The 16,514-nt window shown below is 43.2% G+C and overlaps 1 protein-coding gene across 1 annotated transcript in view; it reads left to right on the top strand.

The window, feature by feature from the left end:
* Window positions 1-16,514, top strand: part of DDX10 (DEAD-box helicase 10) — a 168,370-nt gene that overhangs the window by 18,062 nt on the left and 133,794 nt on the right. Inside the window, exons 8-10 of the mRNA XM_081001915.1 lie at window positions 156-318; window positions 1,851-1,935; window positions 15,758-15,859. Of these exons, the coding sequence (XP_080858041.1) occupies window positions 156-318; window positions 1,851-1,935; window positions 15,758-15,859 (350 nt within the window). The remainder of the gene's footprint in view (window positions 1-155; window positions 319-1,850; window positions 1,936-15,757; window positions 15,860-16,514) is intronic.

A 16,514-nucleotide genomic window follows, 5' to 3' on the forward strand; every position in this document is an offset into this window, starting at 1 on the left:
TAAATTAAACGCTGGAAGAGTCAGGGTTCTCCTGCATCATGTACAGTTTGGCCCTATCGCCCCATTGTTGTACACGCCACGTTATAGAGCAGCATAAGCATAAAACATGTCCCTGCCCCAAAGAACTTACAATCTGAATTGTTACTGGTTTCTAGGTCCAGTATTTGTTTAGAGTCTTCTGCCGTCTTCGACCTGGGCTCCCTATACTGGCTCTTCATGGCAAGCAGCAGCAGATGAAGAGAATGGAAGTCTACACTGATTTTGTGCGCAAGAAATCGGCAGTTCTCTTTGCTACGGATCTTGCGGCTCGGGGGCTTGGTAAGCACTTTCAGGTTCTTCCACGTTTATATAAAGTTGCAGAACTACCTGTTCCAAGGGCAGGTGCCTCAGACTGTGAACTAAAGAAAAGAGCCTATAGTTTGCTAGAAAGAAATGTACAGAGCAAAATGTGCTGGTACCTCCTAAACAATGTCCGTGAAATGAGAGTTGCGAGATAACCTTGCATATTTTTTTCTGGTACTGAGGATTGTTTCCCATTCTCACTAGACAGCAACAGGATCTATGTTTATGTTTGTGTTTGTGTCTGCGATCTCCATAATCAGCAGGACATAGCTGACTTTCCATAGTAAACATAAGGTTGTTGAGGAATGGTTGTCTCTTAAGTTTGTGTTCTGCCATGCTCCCCATGGCAGCCATTTGTGTTCTGCCAGGCCCCTCCGTGGCAGCCATTTTGTGACTGGTGCCCCAGCACTCTCTCAAAATTCAAAATTCACGCAGACTTCTGAAAAGTTTGGTGACGCCTATTTTAGCCTGATGGGACGCGTGTGGTGCTTTGGGTTAAACCACAGAGCCTAGGACTTGCTGATCAGAAGGTCGGCAGTTCGAATCCCCGCGACGGGGTGAGCTCCCGTTGCTCGGTCCCAGCTCCTGCCAACCTAGCCATTCGAAAGCACGTCAAAGTGCAAGTAGATAAATAGGTACCCCTCCGGCGGGAAGGTAAACGGCATTTCCGTGTGCTGCTCTGGTTCACCAGAAGCGGCTTTGTCATGCTGGCCACATGACCCAGAAGCTGTATGCCAGCTCCCTCAGCCAATAAAGCGAGATGAGCGCCGTAACCCCAGAGTTGGCCATGACTGGACCTAATGGTCAGGGATAGGGGTCCCTTTACCTTTACCTATTTTAGCCTGATGCTTAAAAGCAAATAACGATGGTGGCAGGCATGTTTCAAAGGTGAATGCAATAATGAGATGCAAGGGGAGGAATTCAACATGGCACTGAGGAGATTGCTGCATCAGTGCAAGCATTTTTGCTTGCTTGATGGAAAAATTTTCTCTTTCCACCCCCTCACCTTATTCTGGGAGTTTTCCAACCCCATCCCTGAGGAGACTTGTGAGGGGAGGACAGGAGAGGAAACCCCATTGCACCAGCAGAAGTACTTTCACTAGTGGGACTCATTATTTGAATCCAGCCCAAGATAAACAATTAAAAAGTAGTCTCAGGTGGCACATTTGGGTAAAAGGTGGTTCCTGGCTATTGAAGTGTTGAAAGCCACAGTTTTAAATCGTGAAAGATTTAACACTGCTTTCGAATTTGAAACATGCAAATTATCTGCCTGTCCATGTTCAGGTATAAAATTACACTGTCATTACTTAGGAAATGAATAAGCTATTAATTTTATTCCTATCTTGACAAATAAATGAAGGTGATTGATTCGGCTCTGAACAGTCTCCGCTAATATAGCACAATAAAGCGGAACTGAATTTGTAGCAAATTATACAGCCGTTTTCTCTGTGGATGGATTTTCAGTGTTTACTGAACTCAAGGCCTGTCCCTTCCTCACTTCTTTGCAGATTTCCCTGCTGTGAATTGGGTCATTCAGTTTGACTGTCCGGAGGACGCAAATACTTACATTCACAGAGTTGGCAGAACAGCCAGGTATGTTCTTCAGTGTTCTGGGATTCTGTGTGAAAGCAGAACTGTTAATTGTTGTAGAAAAGATGACCAGCCCCATGTTAGGTTAGGTTTGGTAAAGGTAAAGGGACCCCTGACCATTAGGTCCAGTCACGGACGACTCTGGGGTTGCGGCGCTCATCTCGCTGTACTGGCTGAAGGAGCTGGCGTACAGCTTCCGGGTCATGTGGCCAGCATGACTAAGCCGTTTCTGGGGAACCAGAGCAGCGCACGGAAACGCCGCTAACTTTCCCGCCGGAGCGGTACCTATTTATCTACTTGCACTTCATGCTTTCGAACTGCTAGGTTGGCAGGAGCAGGGACCGAGCAACGGGAGCTCACCCCGTCGTGGGGATTCGAACCGCCGACCTTCTGATCGGCAAGTCCTAGGCTCTGTGGTTTAACCCACAGCGCCACCCACATCCCTTAGGTTAGGTTAAATGTCATGTCTCTGTCTCTCTTTTAGCCCAGTACCCCAGCCAAGATTATATAGTTTATTGAGGAAAGGCTACACAATGCCTGTGCTGGACCTTCACTGTTGGAGGCGATATATCCCTCTGAGCACCAGGTGCTGGAAATTGCAAGTGGAGAGTTGTCTTGTGCTTTGGTCCTGCTTTTGTGGGCGTGCCATAGGTTAGCCACTGTGATAACAGGATGTTGGTCTAGATGCAATAGGGATGATCTTCTCATAGAATCATAGAGTTGGAAGGGACGCTGTTTTTGGACTACAGCTCCCATCATCCCTAGCTAGCAAGACCAGAGGCCAGGGATTATGGGAATTATAGTCCAGAATTAGCTGGAGACCCAAGTTTGGGAAACAATAATCTAGTCCCCCCCTCTGCAATGCAGGAATATGCAGCTGGCCCTTCCGGGTATTGAACCTGCAACCTTGGCGTCGTCAGCACTGTGCTCAAACCAACTGTGCTATCCAGCAGTTCGTATATTCTTAAAGACATGGATTAAATTACAGGAACTTTCACAGCTCATGGAGCACAGCTGATTCCAACATTCAGGTCTCAAAATCCTCTGCTCTGGCTATATTAAATTTGGCTGAAAATCTGATATGTTCGTATACCTTAATATAGCACATTAGTAGCAAAACTATACTTTTCGCCTGGATTTTTAATTATTTATTGTCTGCGTATGTCGCTCCTGCGAGGGAGACTGTTGCCTGCCGTTCGGATTACTGATCAGGTTCACGGCTGTTTAGCTTCAGTAATATTGCTCCTGAATCTTGTTTCCAGACCCTTCAGATGGCCTATTATTACTACCTGGTTTGCATATAAATACTGTGTTTATCATTGTTTGCTCTTTCACAGCTAATTAAAAACAAGTTGATTCAGTTTACAGTGCAATATTCCAAATGCTTACTCACGTGTCAGCTTAGTCTACAAGTAAGTGGGCACAGGATTGCAGCCGTAGGCTCTTATTTTTGTTAACATTATTCCTGAAGGTTGTCTGCAGGGATAAATAAGCAGCTGCAGTTTTTTAAGCACTCTGCGGTTGCTTGTTAGGATACTGAGAATCTTGTATTTAATTTATTAAGCTTCTAGTGCTTGTGACAGCAGAGCAGAGTGACAGCAGAGGCTCCCCGGAGACTTTGGAAAACTAGGCTAGAGATGTGAAATTGAATTTCTAAAGGCATCATTAAACTATGTCTTTGGGTATTTTGTAAGAAGACGAAAATTTTCAACGAAAACTGCAAACATCTGCAGTATTTATTGGTCTATCTGTATCAGATATGGTCTTGTTACTTGGGCTCCAAAACGGCACATGATATAGATCAGACCTGGCCTGGCATTTATTGTGGGTTGTGCAAAAGAATACAGATAATCGTTTGGGAAATATTTTATACACTCTGATGCATTTAATTTATTCATTCCTAGCTTCTTTCCTCATCGTACCCAAAAGGTCCTAGGAGGCTCATATTATAGACCTGTATCTTTTGGTGCTTTTAAAAAATACTATTAAAAAAATGCAATTAAAGCAGGCAATAATTTTTCTGTACACCGCCCTGAGATCTACGGATAAAGGGTGGTGTACAAATATAATGGGACGCGGGTGGCGCTGTGGGTTAAACCACAGAGCCTAGGGCTTGCTGATCAGAAGGTCGGCGGTTCGAATCCCTGCGACAGGGTGAGCTCCCGTTGCTTGGTCCCTGCTCCTGCCAACCTATCAGTTTGAAAGCACATCAAAGTGCAAGTAGATAAATAGGTACCGCTCCGGCGGGAAGGTAAACGGCGTTTCCGTGCGCTGCTCTGGTTCCCCAGAAGTGGCTTAGTCATGCTGGCCACATGACCTGGAAGCTGTACGCCGGCTCCCTCGGCCAATAAAGCGAGATGAGCTCTGCAACCACATCTCATCTAATAAATATATACACCAACCTGCACCATCCCCCATCAGCCCCAGACATTCCAAATGAGAGTTATATGCAATGATGGGAGTTTTATCCTGTGATACAAAAGAAGCTTGAAACTAATCATGTAACAACAACGACAAACTGCTGGGCTACTTGATGGAAGGGCATGACGGGAAGGAACAAGGCACAGAGTTACAGAACAAATCATACAATCTGTCACAAATAGCAGAACCATAAAAATGTCAGAAGCAAATATGAAAAGCCATAAAGAGGAATTACCATCAATGTCAGCAAAACGGCAATTCTTTCGGAGGATTTTTCCTTCCCCACCCCCAATGCCTCTGTGTAACCCAGAAATGAAATCAAGAGGTATGGCTTAATTGTGGCCTGGATGGATCCTTGACCTCTCTCCATTAACACAATGTTTTAGGCATCGGCCTTACTTCCCATGCCTTCCCTGGGTCAGATACTGTATTTTTGTCCATTGCCAATCTATTTATATACCACAATGTCCGTAAGCAAATCTGTGCTCAAAGTGCTTTGCAGAAAAATTGTAGTCTAACACATTATTCTTTAACAATTAATTTAACACATATTTTAATTTATTATTTTATTTATTGAATGTCTTTACCAGCTTTCAGCTGAGGATCACAGGACATATCCTGATACATTCTCTTTTTTCATCCTTCTGTGTAATATCTGTGACATGTAGGGTCGTTTACAAGATGGCAGTCACAACCCTATCCAGAGTAATACCCATACAATTCCAGACATATCAGACCTTGGGACAAATTATTGACTTTGCAACCAACTATTGTCTCAGCCAGAATAAAAATAAAAAACGATGCAGATTTTTGGCAGTTGTAGAATGTCGAATTCTCCAGTATGTTGTTTAAAAAGTACCCCTGCCTCTTCCATATCATTCGTAATGGTAAAGTCAAAAGTGGGCTGAGTCCTAATTTGGCCTGGGAGGCTGTTCCCAGGTTGATATCAGGTGTGTGGCAGTTTGCAGACTGATTAGCTGATTGCCCATGCTTGCGAGCCCCTGGGCCTTTGCACAAATGTTTTGGTTTCAGAAACCCCCAGGCAGAGAAAGGTGTTTCACCTGACGTCCTGATGACGTTAGGTGACTTATAGCTGGGTGACTTCTCACCTGTCAAAATGGCCCTGGGGGTTGGAAGAGGTCATCTAAATCCAGTTCCCCATCCCAGCTCCCACCATCCCTGAGGTACAGAATCCACTTCTGTCAAAGAAAGCTGCTTTTGATTTCCTTCGACCTCATGTTTCTGACCTCTGAATTGCATTTGAAAGGAAATACTGAGAAATATATTCAGGCAATGCTGCTGTGGTGTGCGATTGCTGCTGTTCTTTGATCGTAGGTGTGTGTGTGTGTGTGTGTGTGTGTGTGTGTGTGTCTGAGTCTGAGTCTGAAATGGGTTGACAAGAGGATCAAACAAGCTTTCTAAGTATCACACTTTTGATGGAAAGGCGTGCATTTGAGACTTTCAGATTTTATTTCCAGAGACATAGTTTGGTTAGTCCCCATGCAGCAAATACAAGAAAAAGCCTTGCAACACCTTAAAGACCCACACATTGCTGAAAAATTGATGCTTTTGAATTATGGTGCTGGAGGAGACTCTTGAGAGTCCCATGGACTGCAAGAAGATCAAACCTCTCCATTCTGAAGGAAATCAGCCCTGAGTGTTCACTGGAAGGACAGATCCTGAAGCTGAGGCTCCAATACTTTGGCCACCTCATGAGAAGAGAAGACTCCCTGGAAAAGACCCTGATGTTGGGGAAAGACGGAGGGCACAAGGAGAAGGGGACGACAGAAGACGAGATGGTTGGATAGTGTTCTTGAAGCTACCAACATGAGTTTGATCAAACTGCGGGAGGCAATGGAAGATAGAAGTGCCTGGCGTGCTCTGGTCCATGGGGTCACGAAGAGTCGGACATGACTAAATGACTAAACAAAAACAACAAAGTGTGGATTCAAGCACACAGATGAGCCCATGAAAGCATATCGCATAATCGCTCTAGTTTTTTAAAAAGAAATTCTCTTTATTATATTTTTTTAAACAAGTTTCAATACATATTACTTATACCATTACGTTTTAGAGCAGAGTTTCCCAAACCTTGGTCTCCAGCTGTTTTTTGGACTACGACTCCCATCATCCGTAGCTGGCAGGACCAGTGGTCAGGGATGATGGGAATTGTAGTCGAAAAACAGCTGGAGACCCAATTTTAGGAAACCCTGTTTCACAGCAAAAAGTAAAAGAAAATTTGAAAGAAAAAGAGGAAAACATGCCCCAAAGAATCCACAAGTACATGGCTTTATAAAATCAAAACAAATCTACATTGATATATAAAGACATATCATTCATCATCCACAGAAAGATTTAAAGTATAATTGACTTAATTGACTTAAGATAGCTTATGAGTAATTCCATATACATAAATGATGTATCAGGATACAGTTTTGGTGTGGATCGCTTATCATATGATTGATGAAGGGCCACCAAACATGAGTTGATGCATTTGTGAGCTGATGGCATTGAGGACACAACCATTTAAGGGAAGCAGCCTATCGAAAAATATGATCACAACTTCACAGTGTTGATTTGCATGCGTACAGCAGTTCCTGTTCAATATGTAGTCATTTTAAAACATCTGTGTGTATGTGGCAGAAATTTCGGATAACTGCCATCTTTTTTAAATTTACGAACTCCATTGACAATTTAAAAAGCAATTACCAAACATCACGAGTAGTATTGCAAGAGAAATACATGGACATATGTTTAAGTCTTGTATGCAGTCATCTACATGGCATCTGCAATGTTTTGACGATTTCCCCATTTTTTGAGGTGGCCGGGTGGGAATCTATAACAGTGGCATGTTTTTATTAGGACCAACTAAATGAAAATAGCAAACAAGCTATTTGTAGAAATGCTTCTTCAGATGGGATGTTGAGAAGAACAGAGCAAATCAATGGGAAAGGATGGTAGTAAGGAAGTTGAGAAAGCCCTTATTGACGATATAATATTTAAATAGAATTGGTGTGGATAATTACAGACTTAATTAGTTTAAGCTGTGCTTGGAGGGGGTGGTTGGGGGTGGGATCTTAGGGTACAACAAAGTTTCCAGCAGGGATGGGGTGCCTGTGGCCATCCAGATGTTGTTGGACTGCCATGGGAGTTTGTAGTCCCACAACATCTAGAGGCTGCCAATCTACCATCACTGGTCTACAGAGAAGAAGAAATTTTTGCTTTGAAACGATGAATGCCAGCAGCTAAGTTCCAGTAGCTGCATGGGCAGACTGAAATACAAACTAGTCATTGTCATAGATCTTGTTTTGTTGACTTGATAACGATTGTGCAACAAATCCCCATGGTCAGCAACTAATCAGGGGTGATAAACCAGAGTTTTTCCTTCCAATCTCCCAATAAGACACAAACCACGGGCACAGCTACAACCTCTTCTGTAGCTTTTTTCGGCTTTTTTCTGTCTTTGTGTTCTAACACTGACACTCTTCACAACTGAAATCCTCCCAGACAGGGCTTGAGACAAGATGAACACTAAAATAAATGAGAGTATGCTTGGTTTCCCCCTCTCCATATTTTCCTGTGCGTATGAGTTTTCAATTAAAAGCATGAGGTCAGAGAGGTTAATTGCTCAACAGAAGCCAAATAATATTAAACATCCTTAAGTGTCATTGAAATATTGAGCAGTCTGGATTGCACCTCTTCATTTCTTTCGCGGGGTGGGGCTGGGGGGGCCCTCTTCCTCAGAGTTTAAATGTTCCAAATACCAGACTGCGGCTCTTTAATCCACTAGAAATTAGTGAGCGAGGTTGTGGTGTAGACTTTCAAAAACTTCATAAAAATTATATCGACAGTTTTAGTAGCCGTTAATTAGGTTAGAGATAATTAGAAAGTTCCGCGAGCCGTGAGAGTGCATAACTGCGTAGAACGAAAGCCAAGTTAAATACCTTACCTAATTAGGAATCTGTATGCTTGCAGTAATTAAAATAGAATGGACAGATACTATTGTAAGTCTGAAATCAAATTATTAGTGCTGTGTGAAAACTTGACTAAAATAGAAAATGTCCTGAACATTTCCTGAAGGAGTAGTGTTTGGCATTTGTATCCCGCCGTTCTCAGAAGGGAGCTTAGGAAAGAGTACATGGGCCTCTCATTTAATCTTCTCCAAAACCTCATGAGATGGATTCTTCTTTTTCCTCATTTGCAGAGTCCAACATCCATCTTTGGATATACAGTGGTACCTCAGGTTACAGACGCTTCAGGTTACAGGCTCCACTAACCCAGAAATAGTACCTTGGGTTAAGAACTTTGCTTCAGGATGAGAACAGAAATCGTGCAGCGGCTGCGCAGCAGCAGCAGGAGGCCCCATTAGTTAAAGTGGTGCTTCAGGTTAAGAACAGTTTCAGGTTAAGAACGGACCTCCAGAGCGGATTAAGTTCTTAACCCGAGGTACTATTTCTGGTACCTTGATTCTCGAACTTAATCCATTCCGGGAGTCCGTTCGACTCCCGAAACCGTTCAAAAACCAAGGCGCGGCTTCTGGTTGGCTGCAGGAGCTTCCTGCACTCAAGCGGAAGCTGCATCAGATGTTCGGCTTCCAAAAAAAGTTCACAAACCAGAACGCTTCTGGGTTTGCGGTGTTTGGCAGCCGATTTGTTCGGGAGCCAAGCCATTCTAGTACCAAGGTATCACTGTATGCTTCTTCAGGTTCTCCCCAGTAATAATAATAATAATAATAATAATAATAATAATAATAATAAATATGCCATCCATCTGACTGGATTGCCCCAGCCACTCTGGGTGGCTTCCTTCATCCATGTAAACCCCACTGTTAGTTTTAGGTTGTCCACCCATGGCACAGGTGGTCGTCCACCTGGTCTTTTACAGTTAGGGTCTGCAGACTTAACATTCATTGGCCTGAATTGTCACTTGCCCCATGTCCATTTTAACTTCACAGCCTTTTCCATTGCATCCATGACTTTTGAAATTTGTCATATCCAATTATTTATTTACCTATCTTTTAATGATACTCCTAGCATTGCACATTCCATGGCATGCTATGTTGTTCTTAAGCTGTTCGTGTTTCTGTGTCACGGTCCAGTTCTCTGCTCACAGGCACTATGCACGCTTTGAATACTTTAGCTTTCAAATCTAAGGAAATATTTTTCTTTTTCTTTTTGATATGGATAATGGATTGATCAAAATTGTGGCTCAATTCAGACATCAGCCTGACCATGTTTTGTGCTAAACATTGTTTAAAAACCTAAACCATGGTTATGGCTTCCATTAGGTACAGTACACAAATAGTGGTTTAAGAACTGCTTGTTGGCTTTTGTGTTGTCTCAGTAGTAGTAATTTTTGAAATGCAGGCGCTCGTCATGCTAAGCCCCCATAGCCACACACCAAAGGATAGTCCAAAAATGCAGGCAAGGGTTATTGATCGGATATATATACACCCCAAAGAGCAGCAGGACATGGTTTAATGCCTAACTTGTTTAGAATAGAGTGACTGCAATCCTGTTCCGAAAGCCTATCCCCTTCAAAGGTGGACAAAGCTGAGTCCTAATAAGATCGGTCCAAAACGATAAAAGTTGGAAAAAAGTGAACCTTTTTTTGCTGGTGTTCTGTGCTCATTCTGGTTTGGGGGCTAGTTTGAAAGTTATGTCACAGCTTCAGTCGTTGGGGAATAATTCTGCTTTAAAAATGGTAGCAAAAATTCATCTAGCCTTATGACATTTTAAAGAAAATGAGAATGCTAGGTAGTGTTTAAAAATAAAATCCCGCAATAAGGTTTCCACTGAGTTCTTATAAATATTCATAGTTTTCGACCATTTTTCTCAAGACAAGTTGCCATTAACATTCTGTTGACCTCTAGGATAATAGAAGTGGAGTGTCTTCATGCAGAAACATCTTTAAAGATACACTCGTCACCCCAAATCTGATTATCTTATTGCTCATGTGCCTTGCTCCAGCCCATGAAGCCTATTTTGATCATGTGTGATATAATATAATGGAATACAATGCCACTAGAGGACAGCAGTAGTTAGCTTTCATTTTTGGAAAGCTATGTTAATGTATTTTTGTCCAACTGTTTCAGGGCTTCCTCACACATTATATTTTTTTAATGCATACTTTAAGGGGAGACTTAAAGCTCAAATGTGTGGATGCAGCGGCTTATATTTGAAAACGCTGTGTAGCATAAAATGCATTGCCCATATGGTGGTTCTGAATGTTTGTGCAATTCAGTTGCACACTTGTCTTTATTGCTATATTTCCATAATTTTGTTGGGTGCATATGAGAGTTCATGGTTGTTGGTGTTCACATTTAAAAAGTTACACTGAAGGCTGGAATTGACTGCTCACTCTTCCATGAACACTTATGGCAAATTTTAGATCGCTGCTCTGTAATGTGTGAAATGATCCTCAAAGACTGAGGTCTGATTCAGAAGTAGTCACAAATCATAAAATACATAATGAGCAGGTACAAGCCTCAAGCGTGTATGGTTCTTGCCCGCCTCCACTTACCAGGTTATGGTGTAGCTTGGTAGCAAACTATAGTTTGCACTAACAACAGTCTGTTGTATTTGGACAAAATGGGAAACAGTAGTTTGTTTTTGAAGGAGACAATGGTAAAACCACTTCTCAGGAAACCTTCCCTACATTTGGAAAATCTAATTAATTACTGGCCAGGTGTAAATCTCACCTTCTTGGGCAAGGTTCTTGAGCGTGTGGTTGCGGACCAGATCCAGGTGCTCTTGGCAGAAACTGATTCTCTAGCTCCATTTGAATTGGGGTTTAATTGGGACCACTTTTGGCATAGAAACGGCTTTGGCTGCCCTGTATGATGACCTCTGTTGGGGAAATGTGTTATTGTTAATTTTCCTCAACCTCTCTATGGCATTTCATACCATTGAACATGGTATCCTTCTGGAATGGCAATTCAAGTTAGGGCTGGGTGGCCCTGCTTTGTGGTGGTTCTGGTCCTCCTTGGATGGTCATTTCCAGAGACTGATGCTTGGGGAGTGTTCTTCAGCTCCACAAAGCCTTCAGTGTGGGGTTCCTCAGGGTTCAATTTTATCCCCCATGCTATTTAACATCTACATGAAACCACTGAGTGGGGTCATCCAGAGCTTGGAGTACGTTGTCAATAATATGCTGATGACACACAACTCTCCTTTCCCTTCACATCTGCAGGTGAGGCAGTGGGTGTGCTGGACTGTTTTCTTGCCTGGGTAACGGACTAGATGAGAGCCAACAAACTGAAGCTCAATCCAGATTAGGCTGAAGCCCTGTTAATGGGTAGCTCCCTAGATCAGATGGATGGGAGCTTGCCTGCTTTTGATAGGCTTACACTCCATCTGAAGGAGCACATACATAGTTTGGGAGTATTTCTGGATCCTTTGCTGTTGCTTGAGGCTCACGTGGCTTTGGTGGCATGGAGTGGCTTGCATCAGCATTAGATTTCTGCAACACATTGAATGTGGGGCTGCCTCTGAAGACGGTACAGAAACATTAGCTGGTGCAAAATTCAGTGGCCAGGTTGCTCACTGGGGCAAGATGGTTTGAGCAGTCCTGGGCTGACTGCATTGGCTGCCGTAAGTTTCTGGGGCCAATTGAAAATGCTGCTTTTGACCTATAGAGCCTTAAATGGTTCAGGACCACAGTACGTCGAAAACTGCCTCCCTCCATATGAACCGACCCAGACCCTGTGATTAACATCTGATGCCCTTCTTTGTGTGCCTCTTCCGTGAGCAATCTACAGGGCAGCAACACGAGAACAGGCCTTTTCTGCATTGGCTCCCCATTTGTGGAATGCTTTCCCGGGGGAGACTCACCTGGCACCTTTGTTACATATCTTTCGCCTCCATGCAAAAACATTCCTCTTCTCTCAGGCCTTTATTTTTAGCTGTTGCCACTCAGTGTGTAGAACCTGTGTGAGGTGTCTAGGGTTAAAGCTGCACCCAAAGAATGAGCACGTGGTCTGCTAAACATGTGGGGTGATATGGGATAAACACCCTACATGTTTATCAGACCTCTTATCCTCCTCGAATGGTACCCCCTTGTGAATGACACATACAGTGGTACCTCGGGTTAAGTACTTAATTCATTCTGGAGGTCCGTTCTTAACCTGAAACTGTTCTTAACCTGAAGCACCACTTTAGCTAATGGGGCCTTCTCCTGCTGCCGCGCCGCCAGAGCACGATTTCTGTTCTCATCCTGAAGCAAAGTTCTTAACCCGAGGTACTAAGGTAATATTTCTGGGTTAGCGGAGTCTGTAACCTGAAGCGTATGTAACCTGAAGCGTATTGAACCCGAGGTACCACTGTACCTATGTGTGCTTACACAATGTAAAGACTCTGGTGAACAACATTTTCAGATGCCTTCTGGCATCCATATGTGTCAGGGAACTGCCATCGGCTCAGACGCGAGGAACAGAAGGGCCGTTGCGAAGCAGTTCCTCTTCCGGGCAGGAGGAAAGCCCCACCTCTAGTGGGGGAGAGGTGCAAGGACCAGAGGATGCTTCTGGGAGCCTTAACACCACTCCTAGGGAAGGCGGACAGGAGGGAAACACGTCCTTGCCATCGCCCGTTCTGCGCAGTAGCCTAAGGCGCAGAGAAGGAAGGAGAAGGTTGGGAGTAAAGAAACTCTTACGTTTGGGGAGGTCCAAAAACAGACCACTCCCGGATTCTGCTAGCGGTTGAGCCAGACATGAACTTTTGACGCTCTTCACTATAAATAGTTTGCAAAAAAATAAAGCCTGTAAAAGACAGGTTGGAGTCCTGCCTGGTTACTCTCGAGCAGCTGCAACAGCCATCTGACAATATGTTAAAAGCTTAATTCCAAGCACATAATGTACAGTAAAATATAATGCATACCTTTGGTCTTTGGTCCACTGTTGGTTTTGGATGCTCAAAAAGCCCATTGTGTTAGTTTGATCAAACCTTTTAATAGGTTGTTACCTGTAAGAAACACAGCTATGGCCTGAGCCCATAGCTGAGATCCTTTATTTCTTGAAGTGCAACAGCATTCTAGGATTTTTGAATGGGCTGTTCCGTAAGTTAAGCTAACAGGGAGAGGCAGTCTGGTTTAGGCTTTATACGTAATGAATATGTGTGACTTGAAAATTGTTAGGCTCACCGCCTGCTGCTTAACGGATAGGATAATTACTCAATTATACATACACATATTTTGCATATATCAGAACTTCAGCAACAGCAATTTTTGAAGAATTTTGAATGAAGGGAGTCTGGGGAAGGAGATCTAAAATTGTAAAAATCAAAAGCTGCTGCTCTTTTATGCAAAGAGTGGAAAACTGTCTATGTTATTCCTGTAAAATATTGGTGTGGGGCCCTGTGACCCTCCAGGTGTTGTTGCACTTCCAACTCATATCAGTCCCAGCTGGCATGGCCGGTGGTCAAAGAGGATGGGAGTTGTAGTCCATCAACTTCTGAAAGGCCACAAGTTCTCCATCTCTGTGGGAAGCTGTGTCACTAATCTCTTTGGTTTGTGAGTTTTTAATGGGTGGTTTTGGAAGGCATCACTCCTAATTGTCCTGTATTCTTCAGCCACAAATGTGGTCACCAGCTTGCCCCTAGCAAGCATATATTTTGGAAATTTGCTGTTTTCTATACCTCCAAAAATACTGTTTTATTGTGCAGAGCCTTGGGTGGCAGCAAGATATTTCGCTGTTTTCCCAGTCCCAGTTTGGTAAACCAGATGGAATGGATGGTCATGTGACAAGGAGGAAAGGGAGGAGCTTGGGGAGTTGGAGGAGACCAACCCAGGAAAAGGTCCTTCTGGGTTGGAGGTGGTGAGAACTGGGGACCCCAGAAGGAGACCAACCGAGGGGAGGTTCCCAGCGGATGGGGAGCCCGGAGATCTGGAACCAGGGCTTAGTGGTTTGTCAGAAGAATGTCTCATCTCTGCAATATCAGACACCCCAAGTGCTATGAAACCCCAGTCTAGATGGCTTCATTGTTTTCCACTATCTTTTTACTTTTAAAATTTTATTTAGTTTTTCACTTTAAAGTTTTACAGTCGATTATCCAACAACTAACATAAAAACAAGATTCCAAAGAATCTCCTGGACTTCTCTCCTCCCCTTTCTGGGTCCTTTTTTTAACCATTTTCTCCTGCATCTTTTATAATAATCCAAATCTTTTACAGCTCCATTATATCCAAAATTGAAAATTAAACTACAAGTGTTATTCCAATCCTACTAATGATTTTAGCTGTTTACAATGGTTTTTAAGATAAAATATAGATTTCCCCCATTCCTTATTAAAATTTTGGTCTTCCTGATTTCTGATTCTTCCAGTCATTTTTGCCAATTTGGCATAATCCATCAACTTAATCTGCCATTCTTCTCTGGTAGGGACTTTGTCTTCTTTCCATCTCTGAGCCATTAACATCTGAGCAGTTGTGGTCGCATACATAAGTAGTCTTTTCTGCTCCATTGGGATTTCAGCACCTAAAATTCCAAAAAGAAAAGCTTTGGGTTTGTTTTGTTTGGTTTGTTTTTAAAGAAAAGGTTACTTTAAACATTTTTTTCCAATTCATTATACAGTGGTACCTCAGTTTACGAACTTAATCCGTTCTGGAAGTCCGTTCTGGAAGTCCGTTCTTAAACCAAAACCATTCTTAAACTGAGGTGCGCATTGCCTAATGAGGCCTCCCGCCGCTGGTACCCTTCCACCAATCGTATTCTTAGACCGAGGTAAAGTTCTCAAACCAAGACACTATTTCCGGTTTTGCGGAGTTTGTAAACCAAATCATTCTTAAACTGGACTGTTCTTAAACTGAGGTACCACTGTATATAATTTCCCAAAATTCCCACTATCGGCGGAGAGCCTTCCCTTTCAGGGGAAGCGTTTGTGCATAAGGCTGATAGTGAGCTGGTGCCACTAATTCTCCCTCTGTCTCCAAGGACATGGAGGCCATAGTGTGAGCAAACTCTGTGCTTATGGAGGAATACCCCATTGCTTGCTCAGTCCCAAAGCTCAGGATGTAACTTGCAAGAATAGTTGTTCCAGCTCTGCTCAGGGTGTGTGCCAGATGTTTGATAGGCTTAACTAAGGCACTGATCCGTGTCTCTTAGGTCTCTGTCATGCTTTACCTGCCTGTAGCCTGTAAACCCACGTTGGGATGCAAATATCTTCTGGCCAGGGTTGAAAACTGTGGGGATTCCAGCTGGTGTGATGGAGGAATTAAATGCTTTCTTCTGCCGCCACCGTCTTGAGGAAAATCCCTGATTTTTTGCGTTCTAAAGAAAACAACAACCTGCACATTAGATGTGAAAATGCAATTAATGCCACGTTTGGTTTGGCCCTTAGAAGAGTCTGTCAGTTTTTATTTACCATCTGGAAATCTAATCAGGAAACATTTTGTTTTCTAATTCCTTTCTTAGGTACAAAGAAGGTGGGGAAGCTCTCCTTGTGCTGCTTTCTTCGGAGGAAAAGGGGATGATGCAGCAGCTGTCACAGAAGAAAGTTCCCATCAACAACATCAAGTAAATTCTTCAGTTCTTTTTTATTATTAAAAAAAAATCAGTGTTTTTTTTTGAGAAAACGAGGTGCGATACTCATTTATTGATAAAGGTGTCAAGGGGGCCTGCACAAAATGGCAGCCATGGACAGCAAAAGGGGGGGGGGAAAGGTGCTGCTACTATGTATTGTCTTATTTATTGGATTTACACAACACTTTTCTGCCAAGGCACCCAAGGCAGTTTACAATTTTAAAATGCTTACATTATGTAAAATGTAGAGTGGCAGAGCCCTCTCAGGCCCACTGATGATATGTGGCCTGGATTCCTTTGCTTCTACCTTCCCTGAGGACACACAGGTCTTTCTTAAACAGCCCCAGGGAAGGTGGATGTTGTACTGGTGAGGACTGTCACAAAAAGGCCCTAATTGTTGTTATTATTAACTCTTAAGTGGCTTTAAGTAGACTTCCTCCCCCCACCCCAACAAACCATAATTAAGATTAACCACTGTTCACTGGGTGCGGACAACACAGTAAACTGTGGTTAATCTAAAGCAGACTCCTCCTCTGCAGGCAGGTAAGCCTCCTCCATTCTCTGCATCAGATGTGAATGGAACGTCCAGTCTCTTCCTACACATAGATGTGGTAGAATTGCCCATCCACAGAAAAGACTTCCTGTTGCA

Source organism: Podarcis pityusensis (genome assembly GCF_964106645.2).
Source record: "Podarcis pityusensis genome assembly, chromosome: 4".
Lineage (NCBI taxonomy): Eukaryota > Metazoa > Chordata > Lepidosauria > Squamata > Lacertidae > Podarcis > Podarcis pityusensis.